The 26,830-nt window shown below is 47.6% G+C and overlaps 1 protein-coding gene across 1 annotated transcript; it reads right to left on the bottom strand.

The window, feature by feature from the left end:
* Positions 1–10,656: 10,656 nt before the first annotated feature.
* On the bottom strand, positions 10,657–26,168 carry ZMYND19 (zinc finger MYND-type containing 19). Its single transcript, XM_074973446.1, has 6 exons — positions 26,036–26,168; positions 24,481–24,540; positions 23,302–23,408; positions 14,823–14,963; positions 12,667–12,847; positions 10,657–11,560 (listed from the first exon to the last, which is right to left on the bottom strand). The coding sequence occupies exons 1-6, from the start codon at positions 26,084–26,086 to the stop codon at positions 11,417–11,419; spliced, it is 684 nt and encodes a 227-aa protein (XP_074829547.1). The 5' UTR covers positions 26,087–26,168; the 3' UTR covers positions 10,657–11,416.
* Positions 26,169–26,830: the final 662 nt, after the last annotated feature.

The raw sequence follows: 26,830 nt of genomic DNA, 5'->3' as shown, positions 1-26,830 counted from the left end.
AGTGGTACCCTGGGCCAGCTCCTGCTGCCACTCATCCTTGTGATTCTTCCACCAGACCACCAGCTTGTTCTGCACCTCTATCTCCAGCTCCATCTACATCTAGAGTGCCTGAACCCGCCCCCAAAGAGGTGGGCTATGAACCATACCCTGATTCACCGACTCCTAACTCTCCATCAGCCCCAGATGGAGCCCTCATGTCTCCGTCTCCACAAAATGTGGACGACTTTAAGCAATTCCAGGAACTTATCAAAAGGATGGCCTTTTTGATGTATAGGACATCCCTATAGAGGAAGTCCAGGAGTCACAACACAGACTCCTCAAAATCTTCCAACCCTCTGCACTCTCAAAGATCATGCTCCCCATAAATGAAGCACTCGTAGAACCAGCTGACACCCTCTGGCAGACCCCAGCCTCTATCCCACCAACTTGCAAAAAGGTTGAACGTAAATATGTTCCTGCTAAGGACCTAGATTTCTTATTTTCTCATCCACAATCAAATTCTCTTGTAGTGGATGCAGCGACACACAGGACGAAACAGCCACAATACCAGCCCACCCCGCAGGACAAGAACCTCAAACGCCTTGACCTCTTGAGCTGTAAGATTTATACGTCCTCCACTTTGCAATTCAGAATCGCAAACTATTCTGCCCTACTTGCAAGCTACAACTTCGACAATTTCAATAAGCTCTTTGATTTTATCTCCCATATCCCGGAGAACAGAGAGCAGACTTTAAGTCAGTCCTTGTCAAGGGCCAATTGGTGTCCAGGACTGCCCTACAAGCATCTATGGACATAGCGGACACAGCAGCCCGCACTACTGCAGCTGCAGTGGTTATGCACAGATCTTCCTGGCTGTATGCATCCAGTATCCCCAAAGACCTGCAGACCAAAGTGGAGGACCTACCTTTGGATAAAGATAAGCTTTTTTCCAAAAAAACCAGACGAAGTCCTTCACACTATGAAAGACTCTAGAGCAACCCTGCACACACTGGGCATATACCTGTCCCTCCCCAGGAGAAACGGTATCAACCTTATCAGAGGCCATGCACACAAAATATCACTGGCCCCAGCCCAGACCACAGGATATAGCCAGGAATCACTCTAGACCAGTGGTCCCCAACCTTTCTTGTGGGAATAGCAATGTGCACAGAAGACTGTAGCGGGCGCCAGGCGCCAGACACCCCGCCGCCAAAATGCCGAGAAGCGGCAGCGGCAATAAGCGTCACTGCCGAAATGCTGCCGAGAAACAGCAACGCTTCTCGGTGGCATTTCGTCGGCAGGGTGTCCTGCCGGCGCACAAAAACGCCCCGGCGGGAGCCATGGTGCCCGTGGGCACCGTGTTGGGGACCCCTGTGCTAGACCTCCTAGGCGCAGACAAAACCAGGCGCAACCAGCTACCTCCCACCCATCAGGGAACAAACAGCAATTCTGAAGTGTCGGTCTCGGGTTTGTGCAACCACCCCTTGACTCCACCATCTATTTGCCCACTTGGCCACCGCCTCCAGGTTTTCCACCATGCCTGGTAGCAGGTCACACAGGACCATTGGGTCCTGGAAATAGTTCAGTCAGGTTACTCCATCCCTTTTCTATCCTACCCGTGCACCCTTCCCCGTCCCCCTTCAGGGCCCCTCTCATGAGCACCGACTTCGCCTAGAAGTGGCTCATCTTCTGCAGCTAGGTACAGTAGAACCTGTGTCGACACAACGTCGAGGAAAAGGGTTCTACTCCCACCACTTTCCGACCCAAAAGAAGGGCGGGGGATGGAGACCTATACTAGACCTACGCCGACTGAACAAATTTGTACATGTCCACAAATTCAAGATGGTCACATTGGGCACAATAATACCTGTGCTGGAACAAGGGGGCGGGTTCACAGCCCTCGACCTACAGGATGCCTATTTTCACATATCCATTCATCCAGCACACAGACGCTTCCTGCGATTTACACTTGGACACGACCATTTCCAATACAGGGTACTCCCATTCGGACTCTCCGCAGCACCGAGAGTATTCTCCAAGACCCTAGCCGTGGCCCACCTCCGCAGACACAGGATTATACTTTTCCCCTACCTAGAAAACTGCCTCATCAAAAAGGCGGCTCATACAATGAGACATTAAGAGCTACCCGTTTCGCTATCTCCCTCTTCCACAGTGTAGGTCTACAAATAAACTTTCAGAAATCCACCGTGACCCACCACAGTGGATCGAATTCATTGGAGCTCACCTGGAACCAATTTGAACCAGAGCCTCGCTCCCACACAACAGATTCCTAGCTATTACACTTCTCATATGCATGCTCTCCATTCACCCTAGGATAAAAGCAAGAATTTGCCTACAGCTTCTTAGCCACATGGCAGCCACCAACTTCGTGGTCAGGTACGCCAGGCTGCACATGAGATGTCTTTAGGATTGGCTCAACTCCAACTACAAACCCAGCAGACACAGTTTCTGCATGATGTTAACTCCTCCAGTGAACGTATTAGCCTCCCTACAATGGTGGGCAAAACCAGACAATCTATGCATGGGTGTTCCCTTCCAACAACGCTCCCCAACACTCATGCTCACCACAGATGCTTCCCTGATCGGTTGGGGAGCGCACCTGGGGGGACACATGGCACAGGGCCGCTGGTCCCTGTCAGAGACATATCTGCACATAAATCTCCTAGAGCTCAGAGCAGCCAGACATGTCTGCCTTCACTTCCTCCCCCTTATAAAGAACAAATCCATCCAGGTCCTAATGGACAATATAGCGTGTATGTTTTACATCAACAGACAGGGGGGAGCACAATCACACTCCCTATGCATGGAGGCCATCTGGTTATGGAATTGGTGCATACAACACTACATAGAAATTACCACTTCATACCTAGCCGGATGTCACAACACTACCGCTGACACACTCAGCAGACATTTCTCCAAGGAACACGAATGGGAATTACATCCCACAATACTACGACAGCTCTTCTCCCACTGGGGCACACCATCAATAGACCTCAACCCCAGAATCGCAAATGTCACCTATTTTGCTCCAGAGTGGGGCTTGGGACTGCATCCCTAGGAGACGCGTTCCTCATCCCGTGGAACAACTCCCTCATGTACGCTTTTCCACCGATCCTTCTGATACAAAGGGCTCTCCGCAAGAACAGAGATGACAAGGCCCGGGTCATACTTATTGCCCCGGCTTGGCCCAGACAGACATGGTACCCTTACCAGCTACACATGTCCATCCGTCCTCCAAGGACTCTCCCCAACAGACCAGATCCGCTGTCTCAGGACAAGGGCCGACTTCTTCATCCGCAGCTCCAGAAACTCCATCTGACAGTGTGGTTCCTTCATGGTTACAAACCCATGAACTGTTCTGATCAGGTCCGGTATGTCCTCCTGCACAGTAGAAGAGACTCCACTCTTAAGACTTAACTGCAAAGGTGGAAACGCTTCTCCGTCTGGTGCTCCCATAAATGCTTGACGCCCCATGCCGTGACCCTCCCTAACATCCTAGACTACCTTCTGAAACTAAAACAGGATGGGCTCTCACTCAGCTCCATCAGAGTATATCTTGTGGCCCTCACAACCTTCATAGAATCATAGAATATCAGGGTTGGAATGGACCTCAGGAGGTCATCTAGTCCAACCCCCTGCTCAAAGCAGGACCAATCCCCAATTTTTGCCCCAGATCCCTAAATGGCCCCCTCAAAGATTGAACTCACAACCCTAGGTTTAGCAGGCCAATGCTCAAACCACTGAGCTATCCCTCCCCTCCTTCCATGACTTACTGGACTGATATTCACTTTTTGCCCACCCACAATAAAATGCTCTCTCACAGGCCTGCAAAATCTCTACCCTGAGATTCATCCACCGGCAGCCGCCTGGAATCTCAACCTTGTTCTACGCGGTCTTACGAAACCTCCCTTCGAGCCCTTAGCTACCTCATCCCTTTTCCACATGTCTATGAAGGTAGCTTTCTTAGTCGCCATAATGTCAGCGAGAAGAGTAGGGGAAATAAGTGCCTGATGGCCTACCCTCCCTACACAACCTTCTCTAAAGATAAGATTACCCTTGCGATCCCACCCTAAGTTTCTCCCTAAGGTGGTGTCTACCTTCCAATATACTTACCTGCATTCTATATCAAACCCCATAAGACTCCTCAAGAAGCAGCACTACGTACCCTCAACATTAGACAGGCAATCGCCTTTTATCTAGGCAGAACTAAACCATTTAGTAAATCCCCTCAGCTATTTGTCTCCACTACTGAGAGACTGAAGGGGACAGCCATCTCTAAGCAACGACTTTCCAAGTGGATCTCTGACTGCATGAGATCCTATTACCAAACTCAGACTGCCCAACCACCCAAGGGCATCAGAACTCATTCTACTCGGGCGATGACGACATCCATTGCTTTCCTCCATAACGTACCTATTACTGACATCTGACCACACATTTGCCAGACATTATGCTATCACACAGGATACCACAGCAGATACCATAATAGGCTACACAGTACTGTCTACAGTTGTCACTGCCGCAACTCCAAAGTCCCACCAACCATAGTGGGTACTGCTTCACATTCACCTGGAGTGGAGCACCCACAGGGCAGCACTCAAAGCAGAAGAGATTACTTACCTTGCAGTAACTGAGGTTCTTCGAGATGTGTCCCCCTGTGGGTTCTCCACTACCCACCCTCCTCCCTGATATTCTGATATCTCTACGGTTGAGAAGGAACTGAGGGGGGTGTGGGACGTGCACGCTCAGGCAGACTCTAATGATGTCGCGAGACAGTAGCTGAGCGTGTGCGTCCCAACCAGGCACCTCTACCGAAAATCTCCGATCAATGGCACCGGGACACACCGTCACCTGGAGTGGAGCACCCACAGGGACACACATCTCGAAGAACCTCAGTTACTGCAAGTTGAGTAACCTTCTCTTGTGCCAGTTTTTAAAAATGGTAAACAGAATGACCTGGGTAATTATAGGCCTGTGAGCCTGACAAAGACCCCAGGCAAGATAATAGAACAGCTGATAAGGGACTCAATTAATAAAGAATTCTATGATTCTTGCACCCAGTTTACTGAGCAATCCAGATTGCCCTGAGGTGTATGGATGGCGCACACCTCATGACCCTTTTTTCCTAGTGAGGGTTCTGCCTCAATGTGAAACAAAAAGATACAAGAGGAAAATCAGATATCAGTTTATCCAATTCCCAAAAGCTCCAACTCCTTTCTCCAGTGTCCCTGCCCATAACATTTCACCATTACACTCCATCCTCCCAGAGCCCAACCCTTTCCCATTCAGAGATGGTGGCTCCCATACCTGATATACTGACCCTTAGGGAAGGCGCACACAAGCTATACTACTGTATTACCCCAAAAAATCTGCATTAATTAGGTTGCAAACTCAAGCACTCTAAATTTAGGAAATGCTAGAATTACAGTTCCTAAAAGATGGATGGTGTTCAATTCATGAGCAGCAATTCAATATTTTGTTTTCTCCTCACTGTTCGATGTGTGGCTTTAGATACTTACTGTGTGCAATTCAAATCCTGCTCCGATGAGAGAATTATTTTCTCATGGGCTGTTGTCCAATGTTCATCACTATAGTATTCCAGTGCTTCACAACCATTTAATCAATCTTCATAAAACCTCTGTGAGGCAAATGGATGGCATTATTCCCATTTTACAGATATGGGAGTCTACAGACATAGCTGAGTCTATATTCAAGCACAGCTCCCATTGACTTCAGTTACAGTCAAGAGCACTCAGCACTTCTGCAAATCAGATTTTAGGGTCTCAAGTGATAATTCTAGCAGAGAAAGCTAAAACAGGATTCACTGCCTGGCAGTTGAAACTAAACACATTCAGACTGGAAAAAAGGCATACATTTTAACAGTGAGGGTTATTAACCGTTGGAACAATTCACCAAGCGTTATGGTGGATTCTCCATCACTGGCAATTTTTAAATCCAGATTGGATGTTTTTCTCGGATATGCTCTAGGAATTATTTTGGGGAAACCTAGCCTCTGTTATACAGGGAGTCAGACTAAATCCCAATGGTCCATTCTGGCCTCAGAATCTATGAAGTTGGGGACCCAGAAAATGAGGAACACACAATTAGTGACCACAAATGTTTGCGTAGCATCACACACAAACTCTGTGGCAGAGGTAGGGATAGAAATTCATTCTCCAGAGCAGCAGTCATCTTTCTCCTCCTCTTCGAATGATGTCCCTATGGGCTCTCCGCTGCAGGTGCAGCAGCGTTCCCTGTGCCTGGGATTGAAGATCTTCATCAGCAGTGCCCGTAAGACTGCACACGTGCACCTCCCCACTCTCGCGCTGAGAATGGGACCTCCATATATAGTGCTGGATGGTCCAACCATCCCTCCTCCCCACAGTTCCTTATCTACCGCCTTTGGTCTGGGACAGAATCCAAGCCGAGCCTGCTTCTCCTTTTCCCCTCAGTAGATAGTGCCTTACCTGCCCGTTTTAGTGTAGTTAGTACTTCTCCTTTTCTCCATCAAATAAACTTTTTTTGTTTTTGTTTATCTTTATAGTTATTGCATAGCTTAGGCTTTTGTTTCCCCACTTCCTGCCCTTCCCAACCGGGAAGCTTTTTTCCCCTCACTCTTATGCCTGGATCTCCCAGGGTTAAGAGGAGCGTCTCTTGCAGGGCTGCCTTCCCAGTAACAGACAGCCAACCACAGTGTATTCGCTGTCTAGGAGCGGGACACATACCACAAAAGTGTTCCCACTGCCATGACTTGACTGCCAGGGGCCAGAAAAGACCGGGACAGTCAGTTAAAACTTCTCGTCATGGAGAAATCACTGCATCCAGCATGAAGACCCACCGGGCCTGGACTCTTCTCCTGTGCAGCCTTCACAATCTGCCCGGTCATCCGCCAATCCTCATTCTCTGCCTTCCGCTAAGAGAAAGTCATCTCTTTCTCATTCAGACGAAAAAAACAAAACAAGCTTCCTCCTCACACGCTGAGGCACAGCCCGCCAGGACTCCATGCCCTGCAAAGTCAGTCACCTCAACATTCTCTGAGGGGACATGGCTCCACAACCCACTCGAATACCTCCAGCACCGGCACAAAAAAAACAATTTCCCATTAGTGGCACAGCTTTCTAGTCACCTACAGTGCAGCACCTAGAGAGACATCACTCAAAGGAGGTTACTCACCTTGTGCAGTAACTGAGGTTCTTCAAGATGTGTTTCCCTGTGGGTGCTCCACTGCCCAACCTCGTCCCTTCTGCTTCGGAGCCAACAAAGACTGTGGCAGAGAAGGAACTGGGAAGCGGTCAGCTGCACAGCACTAGATATACACATCCCACGCTCAGCGCGAGGTGCGCGTGTGTGGTGCGACGGGCACAGCTGAGGAAGATCTCCTATCCCAGGTGCAGGGGGCGCTGCCGCACCTACCGTGGAGCACCCATAGGGAAAGTCTTCCTGAAGTCCCCTGCCTCATTCCCTGCACACCTTCCAACTTCCACAACAAACAAGGGAAGGGTCCTACAGACAGTAGCTTCCTTCACTACACATGCTTGCTTCATCTCCAGAGATGGTCTAGCACGTGCACAACATGAGACAGGAGCCTGTGGAAAAAAATTGATGTTATGTAAAGAAAACTATTGTAATGCACACACCCAGGGGGCCAAATTAAAGTTGCACAGGCAACCTTAGTTCTGGCATTTCCTAACCTTTGAGTCTTTGATTTTACAGTGGTAATTTTATGTTAAGGTGCTTTGTAATTTCCTACATTTAAAAAAAAAAAAAAAACAAAAATGATATTCCATCATATGGCATCATCTATGACACCCACATGGGTCACCCTTTGCACCAGAAGGGGATGAGACCTGCACATTGCCAGTGGGAACACGGATGTTTTCTGACAGCAGAAGAATGGGGTGACTCAGGAATCTTGGGTCCCAATCCAGATTCTGAAAAGAAATCTGCTCAAATGAACTTTCTGCCAGTTTCCCCCAAGATTGATTCTTCCTTCCCCATCCCCTTCAACCTGTTCCAGTCCTGGATATCCCCTTCCCCTGGCTTTGTCCCAGTCTTTTCACCTTCCCAGTCCCCTCTCCTCAGGCTTCTCATCCTACCTGCTTTCCCCACCCAGCCAGTCCTAGCTGCCTAGCTTCTGAGGCAGAATGTCCCCACCCCACAAAACCCAAGTCTCTCCCTCTTCCAACACCTAATCCCTGTCTCTGACCAGCCAGCCCATTCTTGCCCCACAGCCCAGCTCCTTGCCCTGGCTCTCCTTCACTCCCTTTCCCCCTACCCCACCCCTACTAATTTCTAATCCTAATCTGTTTGCTCAGTCTCAACCCTCGGCTCCCAGGCCCTTTCCCTCATCAGCTCCAGTCCCTCTCCTTACCGAGCCAGTCCCAGTCTCCCTAACCCTCTCCTTGCACAATCGTCCCAAATGGCCATTCCTCCCTCTCTCCAGCCCCCAGCCTACCCCCATGCATTGCAGTCCTTCTCTCACCAGACTCCTTGTCCAAATCTTCTGCTTCACCTCCACTGGGCCCAGGCTCTATTTTTGGCAGCTTCTTCCTTCATGCTGCCTGGGCACCAGTGGCTGGGCGAAGGGATCACTGAAAAGCAGAGAAGAAAGGCCCCCTTGTCTCAGTTCCAGTGCTCAGCCCCAGCCAGGCCAGCAGCAGCCATTACAGGGAAACTCTGGCTTTGCTTCCATGGTAGCCATGGGCTGGCATGTACTCTGTGTGACCAGCAGCAGGCATGGTGGGAGGCTTGAGCATGCTCAGTGAGGACCGAATCTGTGGAGATTTTAGCTGTGAAAATGCAGCAAGTCTCGGGGGGGCGGGGGGGGGGGAAATCAGCCCACACGTTCCAAGGCTAACTCGGGCAACAATGAGCCAAATTGCCGTGGAAGTGACAAAAGGCACCTCCCTGCCAGAGGCCACTACCCTGCCAAACTTTACATCTCTGCTCCAAAGCAAGGGAGTGTTAGAGTACTTCAAAAAGACTTTTAACATATGAAAAATGTTTTTCACTAGCCTTATTCTCAGCAACAGCTGAACCATTTTGGCTGAAATTTTCCAAGAAAATTCAGCCTGAGGCAGACACAGAACATGGAAAAACATCAACCCAGTTCCAGCTTGGCACTTATAAGCAACTGAAAACAGTCTTGTAACGAGAGGCATCGGACCACGTTAATATGCAGTGCTACCAGCCCCACTTCTAACAGAGCAGATTTTCTTCCTTCTTGATACCTAGCTCACCAGAGGAGTCTCTGTATTCACTGGTGCTTTCCATGAAACTGGGCCAGAGCTAGAAACCACTCCACCCGTACCCTCTTCCAACAACTCCTGCCACTGCTTCTTCCTATTTCTAGTATCTTCTCTCTCCATTCTACAGCAGAGTTTAATTTTTGAGAGAAGCAGCTTTCTCTCCTAATTCTTAGGGAGCCAATGGTACTCTGTACTAATAGACTAGTACTAATTTCTGTACTAATAGACTAGTCTTTTTCATTAGCGTTTCTCAAAACTTTACAATCCTAAGATTAAAATTATCTGACATTCATGGTTAGCCCCTAACAGGATCCAGGTAAGTCATCTATGCTCACCTTGTTTTTTTTTGTTTTTTTTACAAATAAAATCTACCACTATAGCAAAAAGTTAAAAGTTATTTCTAACAGTCTGTTCTGCACAATGATTAAAAATCCTCAAAGAGCTGCTGCATGGATTGTGGTCCTTAGTGCCAGTGCACTGAGATAGTGCCATGAAAAAAAATGTCAGTCATGCTAATTATCTGTCTATTGAAACAAGCAGAAAACAGGACCAGCATCATATGTATCTATGTCCCTTTTTGCATTCACAGGAACTTCTACTGGTTCATTTAAAGCAACTAATTATGTGCTACTTTATAGGCTAAGGTGTTAATTAAAACCAGCATAGTTTTACTGGTATAACCCCCGGTACACATTCCCATGAGAGGGCTTTTTCTTGGGCTTAGTTTATACGTTGCTTGGGAAGGGGTTTAAGCTACAAGAATAAAAGGCCCTTATAACTATGCAAGTATGACAGGTAAAACTACTGGGGTTTCATGGCAGATGCTCGAGAGAAATGAACTACGAGGACTGACCCACGGACCAAAGAAGTGAAACCCAACTGAAGTGATTTTTTTTTAGGTTCTTTAGGTTAACACTTATTTTACTAAAAACTTGGAGAAAAAGCTCTTTAAGAATTCAATACCTATTAATATTCTATTAAGGACAGAGAAAATTTACACTGCGTATTTGAGTCACCCATTTAGTTCCTCAAAAACAATAGCGAGCATCCAAATTTGATGTTTCTGGTATTTCTAAGGAAAAGCAAGCATAAAATTCCAGTATCTATTATACATAATAACAAAGCAAGAGGGGCCAAAATAGTTCTCTTTTCCAAAGCAGGTCAAAAAATTTTCCTTCCAACATTTTTGGTGTTAATTTTCACTATTAGGTAAAAAAAATTCAGAAAGATATGATTTTCAGATTGATAGCATCTCTTTAAAGTCAGGAGTATCCCAAAGCAATCACTGGACCTACCAGATCAGTTACAAATATCTGGAGAAGCAAGAGAGAAGATCCTTTGGCTACAGGTACACATTCATGAGCATACAAAGGTTTGACAGCAGGAAACCAGATTTAACTTTCTGCAAACACAAAGCATAATCTCTAGCAGCCCTTCTCCAGTGCAAGTGGGATCAACTAGCTCCATGCCCTTCCAGTCTCTTTGATGATACCCTGAATTCTGCCCAGTGTCAAGGCTTGGTGTACTAGAAAGAAAATGCTTAGTAAGAGATGTAAAGACCAAGTGTTACTGAGCTTCAGAAATGGCTAAAAGGGAACAACAGGAGAAAACTACAGAGCAGAGCAGACAACAGTTCATTCCAACCCTTTACTTTGTTTGTTTTGCTTTTTTAAATATAACTTCCATGCAGAGTTCTCCAGAGTAACTGCTGATGTCTGAGCCAGTCTCCTGGCCTTGGCACAGCCACAGATACCATTTAGCCACATGGGAGGAAAAGCTTTTGCTACATGACAGTTTTTTTACTTGTAGGCCAACAATGTGTTCTCATCTGAACATTACAGTAAATGTGTCCTATTGAGAATTTCTAACAAAAAACTGTACATGAGTTTACAAACATATTAACATATAAATAATGAGAAGCTTCCTGCCCGGAGCCTCCACAGTAGTCTTTTTGCTTGAGAATATAATACTGGAAGGGAAGACCCAATCCCTTTCCACAGCACCAGTCAGAGCTGGCTTAGTCCAGTCAGCTGTTCTGCTCAAGCATCACAGGGTTTGTCTTCTTCAGTGCCTCTGGCTTCGATAAGCAGTCTGTCATTACTGTGCAAAAGCAAGAGTCCAATGCCTTTGAGAAGGAATCCTGCTGCTGAGAGGCCTGTGCCACCCGGTCATCGTTCTGGTCCGAGCTCTTGCTGGAAGGTTCGTTTCTTCTCCCGACAGTGCTTCTTGTGAGCAGGCCAGTCCTTCTGCTGGCACTGAGACCCACAGTACCTTGCTACCTGGCATCGGCCACATATATTGAATTCACGTAACTAGAAAAAATGCAGAAGAGTGATCAGTTAGCCAGCTCAGCCCCAACAGTCCAGGTAAGCCATTCCCCAAGAAGCCAGACACACTGACAAGCCCCATCATAAATCTATCAGCATTTGGGAAATATGAACATCCAACAACTAGATTCATTGACTCAGGAGGGTGTGCAACCATTGCACTAGCTTATGCTCTAAGGGCAACTGCAGCACTGAGAAGTTAACAGGTGTAATGAGCTGCGACCACTGACAGTTTCACATTTTCAGATATCTGCTTCATTGAGATGAGGCTCAGCACTCAGACCACCCCTCACCCCATCTACTCTCTGCCAGTTTCCCCTTCCAAAACTCCTTTGTCTAAAGGTTGCCTATCACCTCCTTCCTAGCAATGGCTAGGCATGCTACTACTTTGACGACTCTACTGCTCAGATCTTCATCTGCAGTTTTATCGCCTCTTGTCTAATGCAACTCCCCTCTTTTCAGTATTCTGCAGCTCTCCAACAAGCACAGAATGCTGCTGCCCATCCTCTGACATACAAAGCAGCATTAACACCCTCTCAGCAAGTTTATTAGATCAGTTCGTGTTCCAGTTCAAGATTTCCTATTTTTAAAACCCTCAATGGATTTGCTTAACCCTTCCCCACCACTGGCTGCCTTGCTGTCCCTTCACAACCTTGCCACTTATAATAGAAGAGCCTTCTCTGCAGCTCTTGTCATCTGGAATAGCCCACTTTGTGTACCTCCCACCATGCATACTTGCTAAAGCATTTTGATATTCAGTCTGCATGGATTATACACGTAACTGTGGTATACAGCCAATTACTCAGAGTGTAAACGCCTTAACAATTCCTCAGGCTTCGTGGTGGTCTAATGGGGAGTAATGAAATTCAAATGAAAAAGAGAAAGTTAGTACTACTAGAAAAAATACCTTGCAGTTATTAAGGCAGGGAATTTTCTTCTATAGAGACTCAGATGAAGATTAGGGATGGTTTGAGACACTTAAATCTAGACAAGGCAAAGCACTGGAGACTATACTGCAGGAAACAATCTTTGGACACAAAGTGGCCTAGTGGGTCTCTTCCATCGCTACTTTCAGTGTACTTTGAACACACCTGTTTTTCAATCATTGTGCATGGGGGGTAGTGACATTCATAGTATGTGCATGAGTTTTCCTCTTCCTCCACAACGTCCCCATTAGCGTTGTAATACCGCGTTACATTCAGCACAGGAAACTGCTCTTCTATCGGATCAGTGGGAAGCTGCTGGATCGCCAGCCAGTACAGACTTTGTTCCCTTTAACGGAAAAAACACATGAATTCTTTAACCCCATTAGAGTTAAGGGTCCATTTGCATTCCTCCCTTAACCAGCCTCTTTTCAGGCCTGATGCAAAAACCACCACCAAAAAATGTTTAATTGAGGACACTGTATTTAAATAAGGGTCAATTAAAGGGCTTGTTCCCCAGTTTGAGCTCTCCTGGCCTGCTCTAATGTAGAAACTCTTGCCATTCACCGGTTTCTCAAAGGAAGTTTCTTAAATTGACCAAAGTTCTGAACATCTTACTGGTGCTGCAGCTATTTCAACTTAGTAGACAAAGAAGAAATTAATGGGATTGAAGCCCATAGGTCTCCACTAACATAACACATACACTGTTCTAATGTTATTAAGACTGTACCATACAATTGAAACAAAACATCACTCAGGGAGATGAGTGAGGTCTGAAACTTACATGGGCCATAGTCTATGCAGCAGAGGACAGACTCAGGCCCCCACAATACACTAGCACAATAGGATGGAATCTGATTCCAGTAACTCGCTTTATGTTTAATACATATTAAGTTTGAATACCACTGCATTTGTTGGCTCATATCAGCTATGCTGGAATTTTGGTGCCTCAGGATAAGAGCCACAAGTGCACTATAACCAGCTAAATGCCAGATGACTAAAGATCATGCTACTGGCTTCAGCAACACAGTAGTTGAGCACCAAGCACGGGATTTCTCAGGACTAACTGTATGTGGCAAGATTTTTCTCTGCACTAAATCTCTATGCAAACTATGCTGGAAAGACCCCCAAAATAGTTTGCACTCAAGGCTGAGCTATCATCTCCCTTCATGTTTTTGGATTAATTTTAGTTTCCTCAAGTTGCAGGAGATAGGTTTTTATCTTTTATTGCTTGATATTAGCCAGTTGTAATATTGTCATGCTTGGCTTGTTACACAACACTTTAATACATTTAAAAGATCTATATTATGGGGATTGAGTGATCTTTATTACTAGCAATGCAACACAAGTGACAGGATTGTTTCAGCATCTGATGCTGTAGTGATGGACATTACAGAAACATCTGCTAGACAGTTGTTGCATCTGCTGATGCGTCTACTTGACCTAAGAAATCCTGACATCACAGGTAGTTACTGCAAAACTACTGTGATGTCAAACTATGACTCCAAACAAGCACTCCTGATCCTAGGGGCTGAGCCATTTTTTTAATAGTATCTACTTCAAGTCACATAACCCCTATTATCACAAGGGATTATAAGCACTTTACAAACTACACACAGGGAACACTTCATCAACTGACCTACAGCAACTTCTGGAAAGTTAGGAGGCTACCGTGTAGCGTTTAACAGTTTAGGACAGGAATTGAAATCCTTTATCCAGTTAAAACTGCAGACTTAGTTTTATGATGCCCAAATGCCATCATCCAAGTGGAATGGAATGTATGCAAGTTTAATAAAAAGCTACATTTGTAGCCAACAAGATTTTGATTGTTTTCTTCTTTCAACAATTATGATATAAATAGCCTTCGTGGAATTCAATTTTTGTAGTTTAAGTAGATATCGATGTATTTTTAATTTTTTGTATTTTAATCTAAGTTTTCACAGTTGCGGAAAATTACAGGGGGAGGGTTAGACAATATGTAACAACAGAACACATTGAAACTCAAAAAAGTAAAGCTTTATAACCACTAAACTACATATTGTCAATGTCATATCAGAATAGACAAAGTAATTAGTTCACGACTTTTTTTTTTTTTTTTTTTTAATTTTGCCTATCTAAATTCTGATCATCATCAGTGGAAATTTTTCGTTGGTTTGTGAGTGTCCCTGCCACAATTCTAAAAGACAAAGAACAGAAAAGGAGGGGAGATAGTTGGTCACAGTGATGACAGTTTGTTTTGTCTATAAACCACAATAATAATTTGTTGGATGCAGCTTACTCCTGAGCTCCATTACATCTCACCCATAAATATTGCTTTGATATACCTTTGTTTACTAGAAATGTCTTCAGCCTTGGGTCTCCACCCCCACGGGACTAAACGCAGATTGTCCAGTCGGTTGTCTACCGTCACTGCGTTCAAATGCACCACTTGAAATCCTGGGGCAATCCCTCCCCGGTGCCTCTCCCTGGAAGAGATTAAATACAATTTGCAGTTCACAGCAAAGTACAGTTCTCCATAGACCATGAATGGTGTGCTCCTTGTCAGAAGGAGTAGTGTATCAGCGATAACATTCATGTCACTGTAGTGACAGATCTTCATGGCATTCTTATTAGAATAGACTTATTCCACAAGTTTACTATTCTGCCATAAAAGTGCTCTAGCTCAAAAATTTAATTGTAAGGCCACAGTCTACTCCCTTAATTGAAAAAGAAAATTACAGAATAAAATTTTATAGCACTTCTGCAAGACGTTAGGACAGTCAAGATGCATTAGATCACACACACTTAGGTGCATGCGTGACATGCACATGCAACACTACAGTTAGAGCTCCATTAGGAAGTCTCTGAGCAAGGACTTAAAGGCTCCAGAGCTTCACCAGTAACCAGCAAGCACCATTTTAGTGCCAGTAATTCTATACAGTACACACTATAAAGACTCCTTTGGAACCACTGTGGGCTTTCATGACCAGCAGGTACAAATAGAGATTTGTTTAAACAAAGAGGTTGGACAATTAGCATTTACAGGCCTTGCTTAATATACCACCCTCCCCACCATCTACATTTATTTCCTCCTACTCCTTTCATTCCCTACATGCCTCCCCCCATTACTGTTCCTTTCATCTTTCTTCTGCTCTTTCACCCCATCAACCTGCTCTCTGTCCATGGGCAAGTGTCATTCCCGGCCCATCCTCCTTTTCTATTCCCAACTCATTTCATGTAGCAATCTCTCTAAATCACACCTGTCCTGAATTATTCCTCCATGTCTTAATCTCAGAGTGCAAGTCTGCAGGGCAGGGAGCTGGATCCGGCTATGTGCTTTGGAAAGCGACGAGTAATTTACAGCACTATAAGAGAATGTTAACATTAGGAGCAATGAACATTAAAGGTATTTCATGTGGGGATGGAGGCACAGCTTATTAAGCTTGCCCCACACTTCCCATTATAAGTCCCTGTTTTCAGTTGCTTATAAAACTTTGCCTAATTTTAACAGTTTAAGTTAAAATTTTCCACATTGGGGGTCTGCCTCGGGCTAGATGTTTTTGGAAAATTTCAGCCAAAAAGGTTCAACTGTTCCTGAGAACCAGGATTAGAAAAAATATTTTGTCCATGTTAAAAAAATTCTTGAGTCCTTTTCTTTGAAATGCTCTAGCACCCCCCTGCTTTAGACCAGGGACAGCCAAGGATGTGCCTTTTGCCTTCCCCATGAAAATCCACCCAGATGTGGTCACAAGCCTTTCAAAAAATCACAGTTTGCACATACTCAGTGAAGACATTAGAACTTAGCAGTAAAGACGTCTGACAATTCCATATATGCCTCTCTCTGCTTCCAGTGCTGACCAGACTGCAATGTGTCATCCTCAGAGCCACGATGCATGCTCCAGCCCAGGCTGCAGGGTGCAAAGCTGGATTTTACTTTTAACTGCTCCTCTGGACCTGGGTGGGACCAGGCACTAGAATTAAGAGCAAGGAGCCTGTCCCGCCTGTGCTCTCAATGACCTAACTGGTGGCATCTGATAGAGCCAGGGAGTCAAACTGGGATGAGAAGACTGAGGAGACTGGGACAAGGAATCAATGATTGGGCAGAAGCGGTCAAGCCTGGGAGAATGGGCAGAAGAATACATGCCTACTAGGGTAGGCCAGAGCCTGGAATAAAGACCAAGATTCCTGCATCTCTCCATTCCTCTCCTGTCAAACAATATCTGGGAAACCCATTAGCAAAGTGTGCAGCTCATCCCCTTCGAGTGCTGGTCCACATAAGATGACAACCTATTACTGCAATCAGTTACTCCAGTAGCTCAAGTGGTAGAGGCCTGTGCAGTGGATCTAAATATTCCAATCCTGCTGTTAACACACAGGGATGTCAGTAGGATGCCACATGATGGAATTTGTTTTTTTAGTTTGCTTTTTAAAAAACCCTATGAAATAATACATATGTTAGAAGAACACTACATTTGCAAAGTCAAGCAATCAAAAGTTAGAAAATGCCTGAATTAAAGGTGCACATGCAACCTTAATTTGGCCCCGTGTCTATGCGTGATAGAGTCTTTAATTACATGATCAGGCTATTTTTTCCACAGGACTCCTCATGCCTCTGAGAATAAAAAAGGATGAGTGGGGAAGGAAAACTCATCCTGATGGCAGATTAGCCAGGGAGACATGAAAATCCTGCTTTGGGGAATGAACGGGCAAGGGCCTGTCCTGAGGCCATGGGCAAGTATAACAGGGAAGGATCTGGAGCCCTGTTGTAAAGGACATTGGCAGTGTTGTTTAGGCTGCTGTCACCATTTAGTCCCAACTAAGTGCTGCAGATCACACTCCATTGAAGTAAATAGGATAAAGAGAAATAAGCTTCCCCTTTGCATTCTGGGAGTAGCTAGTTTCCTGTGCTGAGGGCTGAGCTGTGATTTTAAACTAATTTTAGTTAAACTGGTGTCAAAGGCAGTTTCGACACTTATTTTGAAACCGCAATATGCAGTACTAACTCAAGATTGTTAAGTAGACAACCCCTAAAATGGCAACAACTCATCATTAATGTCAGACAGACAAGCTTAGCTCTTGCAGTATAAGCTGCATTCTTGCAGAAAATGCCAACTGACTCAAATTTTTCTACCTGCTGCAGTTTTCTGCGGTTCTGAAATTAGGTTTAGACAAGAGGCAAGGTTTGGGGTTGGGAACCGTGACTGGCTATTGGATGAGGACAACACTTCATCGTTTCATTTAAAGACCTCAAAGTGCTTTAGCGTCACAGCCCACTTGGAGGGAGGGCAGAACTTCAGGCGTGGCCTGCCAAGGAGAACATGGGGTTTTGTTCTGTAAGTCAATTCATGTAAGTCAATCTGAGCGACGCTGGAGCTCGGATTACTGGGGCAGGAAAAAGCCCAAGACCACTGACCAGGCTGTAGCTGGATGGTGCCTGCAACCACGTTGTGGGAGGAATTAGGCAGGGAGGAATACTTGCCCAGAATGTGTCCCCATGTAATTAAAGGTTATCATAATTAAGGCTGCGAGTTTGTCACAGAGGTCGCGGACGTCACGGATTCCGTGACCTCAATGACTTCTGCAGTGGCTGGTGTGCCTGGCTCAGGGGCAGTCTCTTGGGCCACTGAATCTCCCCCTGCCCCCACAGCAGTTGGGGTGTGGAATGGGGCAGGGGATTGGGGCATGGGACGGAGTGAGGCAGACTCTGAGTGGCGCTTACCTGAAGGGCTCCCCAGAAGTGGCAACATCCCCCTCGTTCAGCCGCTAGGCGGAGTCGTGGCCAGGCAGCTCTGCACATTGCCCATAGCGCTAGCTTCACAGCTCCCATTGGTCGGGAACCACAGCCAATGGGAGCTGTGGGGGCAGTGCCTGCAGGCGAAGGCAGCACCCAGAGCTGCCTGGCCATGCCTCCGCCTAGCAGCTAAGCAAGGGGGATGTCTGGAGTACAGTCATGGATGGTTATAAACTGTTCAGGAAGGACAGGCAGGGCAGAAAAGGTGGGGGAGTAGCACTGTATGTAAGGGAGCAGTATGACTGCTCAGAGCTCCGGTACGAAACTGTGGAAAAACCTGAGTGTCTCTGGATTAAGTTTAGAAGTGTGTGCAACAAGAGTGATGTAGTGGTGGGAGTCTGCTATAGACCACCGGACCAGGGGGATGAGGTGGATGAGGCTTTCTTCCGGCAACTCACGGAAGCTACTAGATCGCATGCCCTGATTCTCATGGGTGACTTTAATTTTCCTGATATCTGCTGGGAGAGCAATACAGCGGTGCATAGACAATCCAGGAAGTTTTTGGAAAGCGTAGGGGACAATTTCCTGGCGCAAGTGCTAGGGGAGGCGCTTTTCTTGACCTGCTGCTCACAAACCGGGTAGAATTAGTGGGGGAAGCAAAAGTGGATGGGAATCTGGGAGGCAGTGACCATGAGTTGGTTGAGTTCAGGATCCTGACGCAGGGAAGAAAGGTAAGCAGCAGGATACGGACCCTGGACTTCAGGAAAGCAGACTTCGACTCCCTCAGGGAACAGATGGCCAGGATCCCCTGGGGGACTAACATGAAGGGGAAGGGAGTCCAGGAGAGCTGGCTGTATTTCAAGGAATCCCTGTTGAGGTTACAGGGACAAACCATCCCGATGAGTCGAAAGAATAGTAAACATGGCAGGCGACCAGCTTGGCTTAATGGTGAAATCCTAGCGGATCTTAAACATAAAAAAGAAGCTTACAAGAAGTGGAAGGTTGGACATATGACCAGGGAAGAGTATAAAAATATTGCTCGGGCATGTAGGAAAGATATCAGGAGGGCCAAATCGTACCTGGAGCTGCAGCTAGCAAGAGATGTCAAGAGTAACAAGAAGGGTTTCTTCAGGTATGTTGGCAACAAGAAGAAAGCCAAGGAAAGTGTGGGCCCCTTACTGAATGAGGGAGGCGACCTAGTGACAGAGGATGTGGAAAAAGCTAATGTACTCAATGCTTTTTTTGCCTCTGTTTTCACTAACAATGTCAGCTCCCAGACTGCTGCGCTGGGCATCACAGAATGGGGAAGAGATGGCCAGCCCTCTGTGGAGATAGAGGTGGTTAGGGACTATTTAGAAAAGCTGGACGTGCACAAGTCCATGGGGCCGGACGAGTTACATCCGAGAGTCCTGAAGGAATTGGCGGCTGTGATTGCAGAGCCCTTGGCCATTATCTTTGAAAACTCGTGGCGAACGGGGGAAGTCCCGGATGACTGGAAAAAGGCTAATGTAGTGCCAATCTTTAAAAAAGGGAAGAAGGAGGATCCTGGGAACTACAGGCCAGTCAGCCTCACCTCAGTCCCTGGAAAAATCATGGAGCAGGTCCTCAAAGAATCAATCCTGAAGCACTTACATGAGAGGAAAGTGATCAGGAACAGTCAGCATGGATTCACCAAGGGAAGGTCATGCCTGACTAATCTAATCGCCTTTTATGATGAGATTACTGGTTCTGTGGATGAAGGGAAAGCAGTGGATGTATTGTTTCTTGACTTTAGCAAAGCTTTTGACACGGTCTCCCACAGTATTCTTGTCAGCAAGTTAAGGACGTATGGGCTGGATGAATGCACTATAAGGTGGGTAGAAAGCTGGCTAGATTGTCGGGCTCAACGGGTAGTGATCAATGGCTCCATGTCTAGTTGGCAGCCGGTGTCAAGTGGAGTGCCCCAGGGGTCGGTCCTGGGGCCGGTTTTGTTCAATATCTTCATAAATGATCTGGAGGATGGTGTGGATTGCACTCTCAGCAAATTTGCGGATGATACTAAACTGGGAGGAGTGGTAGATACGCTGGAGGGGAGGGATAGGATACAGAAGGACCTAGACAAATTGGAGGATTGGGCCAAAAGAAATCTGATGAGGTTCAATAAGGATAAGTGCAGGGTCCTACACTTAGGATGGAAGAATCCAATGCACCGCTACAGACTAGGGACCGAATGGCTAGGCAGCAGTTCTGCGGAAAAGGACCTAGGGGTGACAGTGGACGAGAAGCTGGATATGAGTCAGCAGTGTGCCCTTGTTGCCAAGAAGGCCAATGGCACTTTGGGATGTATAAGTAGGGGCATAGCGAGCAGATCGAGGGACGTGATCATTCCCCTCTATTCGACACTGGTGAGGCCTCATCTGGAGTAGTGTGTCCAGTTTTGGGCCCCACACTACAAGAAGGATGTGGATAAATTGGAGAGAGTCCAGCGAAGGGCAACAAAAATGATTAGGGGTCTAGAGCACATGACTTATGAGGAGAGGCTGAGGGAGCTGGGATTGTTTAGTCTGCAGAAGAGAAGAATGAGGGGGGATTTGATAGCTGCTTTCAACTACCTGAAAGGGGGTTCCAAAGAGGATGGCTCTAGACTGTTCTCAATGGTAGCAGATGACAGAACGAGGAGTAATGGTCTCAAGTTGCAATGGGGGAGGTTTAGATTGGATATTAGGAAAAACTTTTTCACTAAGAGGGTGGTGAAACACTGGAATGCGTTACCTAGGGAGGTGGTAGAATCTCCTTCCTTAGAGGTTTTTAAGGTCAGGCTTGACAAAGCCCTGGCTGGGATGATTTAACTGGGAATTGGTCCTGCTTCGAGCAGGGGATTGGACTAGATGACCTTCTGGGGTCCCTTCCAACCCTGATATTCTATGATTCTATGTCGCCGCTTTTGGGGAACCCCCCAGGTAAGCGCCGCCCAGAGCCTGCCTTACTCTGTCCCATGCCCCAATCCCCTGCCCCCTCCCACACCCAAACTCTGCTGCTGCTGCAAGGGGGAAGAGGGGTGGTGCGGAGCCAGGTAAGGAGCCTGCCAGCCCCGGCAACCCAATCCCCCCGGTACCAGCAGGAGTCCCGGATCCAGGACCACGTACCACCGCCCCACTCCCCCCGCCCAAGCACCCGTGAGGGCCCCGGGCAGCCCCCCCTCCACCCCAAGTTTTATTCATTGGTATTTGTTGTAAAAGTCATGGACAGGTCATGGGCCGTGAATTTTTGTTTACTGCCCATGACTTTTACTAAAAATACCCATGACTAAAACGTAGCCTTAATCATAATGCACACATGCATGGGGAGGGAGCATAAAGAGATACTATTTTGTGTACACAATTCAACTGAATTCATTAGAATTTATTCAAACAGTAAAGCAGTCTTGTTACTGAAAGAGGGAATGAATGGGCTGCTCAATATGCAAACAGCTGGACCACCACAATGTGGATAACTTTCAATCAGTCATTTGAACAAAAGCTGCATCCTTTTATGGAATTATTAATTCTACTTATGGACTTTAGTTATTACAGCATTAGGTTTGTGTCTACTGCAGTGGGCAATCTGATTTACCAAACAATTATAGTCAGTTACCTTTGCAACGAGATTATCCAGCATTGCCAGAGGCACTAAACCTAACAGGTGCAGAATGCTAAGGACTTGTCTACACTTGAAACGATACAGCAGCAACGCTTCAGCATAGACACTACCTATGCTGACAGGAGGGTTTCTCCTGTCAGCATAGGTAATCCACCTCCCTGACAGGTGGGTAGCTAGGTCGACTGCAGAATTCTTCTATTGACATAGCGCTGTCTACACAAGAGGTTTATTGTTTAACTGTGTCACACCCCTGAGCAACGTAGCTGGGTTGACCTAACATTTCAGTGTAGATCAGGCCTTAGACACCAGTGAGGGGCAGTATGTGAAAACACTATTTGGGGGGAGAAGGGGGACCTCAGGGGGGTCCCACAGTTGCATGAATATTTAGCCAGAAAATTCATTAAGCGGTAGGTTTGAGTGGATATTTTCTGGGCAACTCCAATTTAGGGAAACAATATACGAACTCATCAAGGTGACCAACAAACAATATCCCTAGGTTTATGTCTCAAAATAAAGGGCTTTCAATGACTACTTCAGGATTCTCTCACCATAAGCAAAAAGAAAAGGAGTACCTGTGGCACCTTAGAGACTACCAAATTTATTTGAGCATAAGCTTTTGCAAGCTACAGCTACACTTCACCAGTGAAGTGAGCTGTAGCTCATGAAAGCTTATCCTCAAATAAATGTGTTAGTCTCTAACGTTCCACAACTACTCCTTTTCTTTTTGCGGATACAGACTAACACGGCTACTACTCTGAAACCTCACCATAAGCAGTACCTTTTCTACAAACTTTTAAGTTCAGTTTTTAGTTACCAATGATAGGCAAGGCTTTGTTCTGTGCATAAAAGGGAGCAAAATAAGTTCCTACAAGATAGCTAGACAGGAGAATACACACTTTACAAAGTTAAATAACCAATTTAAAGTACTGAACATATCAGCCTCTGAAGTGTTTAGATAGGAGGCACAGGTGACTTGCCTGACAAAGGATCTAGAGCACTGACTAGTATTCAATAAAGTGTACAAACTTGGAAGTTAGTAGCAAACAAAGCAACACCACGTTGAAACAGTCTGTTGAACCTTTAGCATTGTCCTACCCCAATCAATCATTCATAAGACTAAGCAAACATACAAAACATTCACATCTCACTGGTACTACTGGAAGTTATACTTGCATATGATGGGGTGAACAGAACCCAAATATTCTAGGAATTTAGTAACTCCTAGATTTAAACTATGGGTATAGATGGGCATAATTCGGGCAAACAATTAGTTTCCCATGAGCAAGATTTCTTACAGAGAGACTGGTTTTGTTCTTTATTAAGCCTTTTAACAAAGCAGATCTCTAATTGCACCACTGTTAGTGTAATAATGCATTTAATGCACATAATACATTATTTAATGTACAAACAAGCTGAAGATTGCAAGCTACACCCCTGACTGAAACCTTTAATATATTAATTCTTTGTACACCTACCACAGTAGCTCATGCAGCAGACGCCCAGATCCCCTTCCTCTGTTTTTGTCAAAAGCATAAGCAAATATTTTAGCACCATTTCCATCAGCATCTACCTCCATCCGAGCCTGGAGAGAAGGAAAGAGTGTTCTGTGACCAAGGGCATTTAACTGTCAGCAGCATTGCTTAACATTCCATTTGGGAAATGGGAGACAGGAAAGACCAACACCCGACATCATCTGCCCCCTGCAACTGCAGGAAACTGATTATGTGCCACTTCATCTTAATGGGATTTTAGTTATTTAATACTTCTGTATTAGACAGAGACCAAAAGGTTCTGCTATTGCACAAATGTGATGATCTGGGGAGAAGGAAGAGGTGGACTACACACAGCAGAAACGCTATGGGCAAAGACGACGTGGGCCTGTGGTTAGGGTGTCAGCCTAGCTTCTCTGCTACAGACAATGGACAAGTCACCTGGTCTCTCTGTGCCACTGCGCCCCGTTTGTAAAATGGGGATAACAGCACTTCCCAATCGCACAGGGATGCTGGTAGGATAAGTGCATTAAAAATTGTAATGACTCAGATATTATGGTACAGGGGCCTTAAAAGGACTTTTGAAAGACAGACAGAATTCACCATTGAGTCATGTAGAGCCCACACTTGTTGCTTCAGAATTTATTATGTTTTCCTCACCACACCACAGCAGCTGCTAATGGGACTGGAATGGAGAAGGAAAAGGGAAACATGATCTTTCTCTACACAGACAAAAAAGGGTGTGTTTTTTAAACAACCCCACCCACCTTAACACCCACATACACAGTTTAATACCTTTAAGGACAGTTGAGCTGGTCTGTGAACACCACAGTCTTAAAGGTTGTGTCTACCCAGGTATAGGGAGGGGGTTCAATTGAGTTAAGCTAACTTGATTGAAAGACCTTTTCTGCCTCTATAGATTTACCCTATAACTTAACCTTTTTAAACAAGGTTGCAGCTTAACAATTGTAATTATGTATGTCTTACAGGTTAATATCCATGTTCAGATGCCATGCTGTAGACTTAGAGGCTAGTAGTAATGTTAATAGCTATCTATCCTCTCTAGAGAGGGGAATTGTCATTTGCTAGCACTATTCTAGCCACTGTATGTCAAGAGTCTAATAACCACATTGGCTCAGAGAACTTAAAGCTCAGAACACTTACCTCAAAAGAGTAACTCTCCACTAATGGGATGTCTTGTTCATCTATTAGCGTGTACTTTGTCTAAAATATATCAAACATGTTAAAGGCAGTTAAGAACAGCTGTAACTTTTTGAAAGATATAAGGTTAATACTGAAGTTATTCTACAGTATGATTTAACTAGCAGTATTTTAACATGGCAAGTAAGCAGCACCTGCACAACCGGTTCCTGATGACATCACTTTACTGGGAACAGATTTTTTAGCTCTATTCTTTACACCAGGGGTTCTCAACCTCTTTCTTTCTGAACCCCCCCCCCCCCCGCTATAAAACCTCCATGGCCCACCTGTTCCACAACTATTTTTCTGCATGTGTAGTAGATTAAAAGCCAGGGCTGGCACTAGTGGATAGCAAGCAGGGCAACAGCCTTTGAAAGCCCACATGACAGGGGCTCCGTAAAGCTAAGTTGCTCCGGCTTTGGCTTCAGCCCCACGCAGCTTTGGCTTTCTGCCCTAAGCCCCATAGAGTCCAACACCGGCCCTGCTCTCTGGTTTACTTTGATGGACCCCCTGAAACCTGCCTGCGGCCCCCCAGGGGACTTCAGAATCTGCTGCCTTACACAACCAAGGCTTGCCATGTGAAGTGGGATGGCAAAGCATCCAGACCCTAGGTTTAATACAGGATCCACTAGCAGTGTGGAAGTTATTAAAATATTAGTGATGTATCCAGTTATTTACCCGTTACCTAATCTAGAAACAGTACGTTCAGCCCTGTAGGGCGAAGGACCCCCGCGGCGGGTCGCCGCTCCGGAGCGGAGGGAAGGAAAACGCCTCCGCGCTCCGGGGAGAGACCAGGGCGGCGAGGTAAGGTCTGTAACTGGACCAACCTCTACAGCGGAGAGAGGCGCCTCTGAGCCCGAGGAGCCCTTCCTCAGCGCGCCGCGCTCACCCGGCCGCTGCCACAGCCCCCGGGGACAGCGCGCCCCGCGCTCGCGGCCGCCCGCGCTCCTGTCCGAGCCCCGCCGCCTCCGCACGAACTTCGAAAAAGCGGAGAACAGAAGCGGAGGCCGCTCAACGGCGACCGCCCGCGTCTCCCCCGAAACCGGGGGGCCCCGCGGAGGCGACCCCGCCCGCCCAGGAGCGCCGCGCCCGGAGGCATCGCGGCGCCGCACGAGCGGCGCGGGGCGGGGACGGGCCGAGCCCCGCGGCAGGAGCCGGGCTCGGCGCGAGCACACGCGCGGCACGGGCGGACTCGGCAGCGGCTCCATCGGCGAGCGGAGCCGGCCCGAGCGCCCAGGCCCCGCGGCCGGAGACCGCCCCCCGCGCTGGCGCCGCCAGCCCCATCGTCCCCGGCACGAGGCTGCGACCCTCGGGCCGGGCCCGCCCCCAGCGACTCCCGCGCCCCGGCTCCGCGCCGCCGCCGCCGCCCGCCCCGGCCAGGCCAGGCGAGGGCCGCGCTTCCCGCCCGCCGCGTGCCCGGGGCAGCGCTGCCGCCCGGGAGCCCCCGCGGGCCCCGCCAGGGCCGCCGCCGCCGCCCAGGGCCCCCGCCCGGCCGCGCTCGAGCCCCGCCGCCGCGCACCTTGCCGGCCACCCGGCCGAGCCGCACGATCCCCAGCTTGAAGTCGGTCATGGCCGGGCCGGGCTCGGCGCCGCCGCCTGCGCTCGGGACTCTGAGCCCGGAGCCGCCGCTGCCACGCGCCGCCGCCTCGCGCACACCCGGGGGGCGGGACAGCACCCCGCCTCCCTCCCTGCGGCGCTCGGCCAATCACGGCACGCGCCGGGCAGCGCGTCACCCGCCTCCGCCGCGCTCGCGCCCAATCGGGAGGCGCGGCTGTGCGGCGTGACGCGAGGCAGCGGCCACACACAATGACGTCACACTCGCGGGAAGCTTTGTGCCGCCAACACTGGAGCGGAGCGACGCCACGGGGGGGGGTTTAAAGGCGCCGCCGCCTCCTCCAGCCTCGCCGGCCAGTGCACCCCCCCCCCCGAAACCCCGCGCACTACGCCCGGCCCCCGTGCACCGGCCCCCGCCCCCTGGGCCCCCTCGGTCTGCAGCCCCATCCCCATGGGCCCCCTGCCCTACCCCTGGCCTGCAGCCCTCGTGCACCAGCCCCATCCCTCTGAGGTCCCCCACACTACCTTTGTTCCCATGGGTTCCTCTGCACTACCGTCATCCCCATGGCCGCAGCCTTCATGTACCAGCCCTGCCCCCTGGAAGGTGGACAGTTGAATCTGAGGAAGACCTTCCTGCAGTCAGTGCTGAACGTGTTTCCCAGGTGAAGGGATTGTTGCATTTAGAGAATGGGGACGGTGCTTGCCTGCTGTCTCGTCAGCAAACTAGGGAAATACTGCCTAGACAAACCTACCATAATGT

The sequence above is a fragment of the Natator depressus genome, chromosome 16, assembly GCF_965152275.1.
Source record: "Natator depressus isolate rNatDep1 chromosome 16, rNatDep2.hap1, whole genome shotgun sequence".
Classification (NCBI taxonomy): Eukaryota; Metazoa; Chordata; order Testudines; family Cheloniidae; genus Natator; species Natator depressus.
This window is presented reverse-complemented; position numbering and strand designations above follow the sequence as displayed.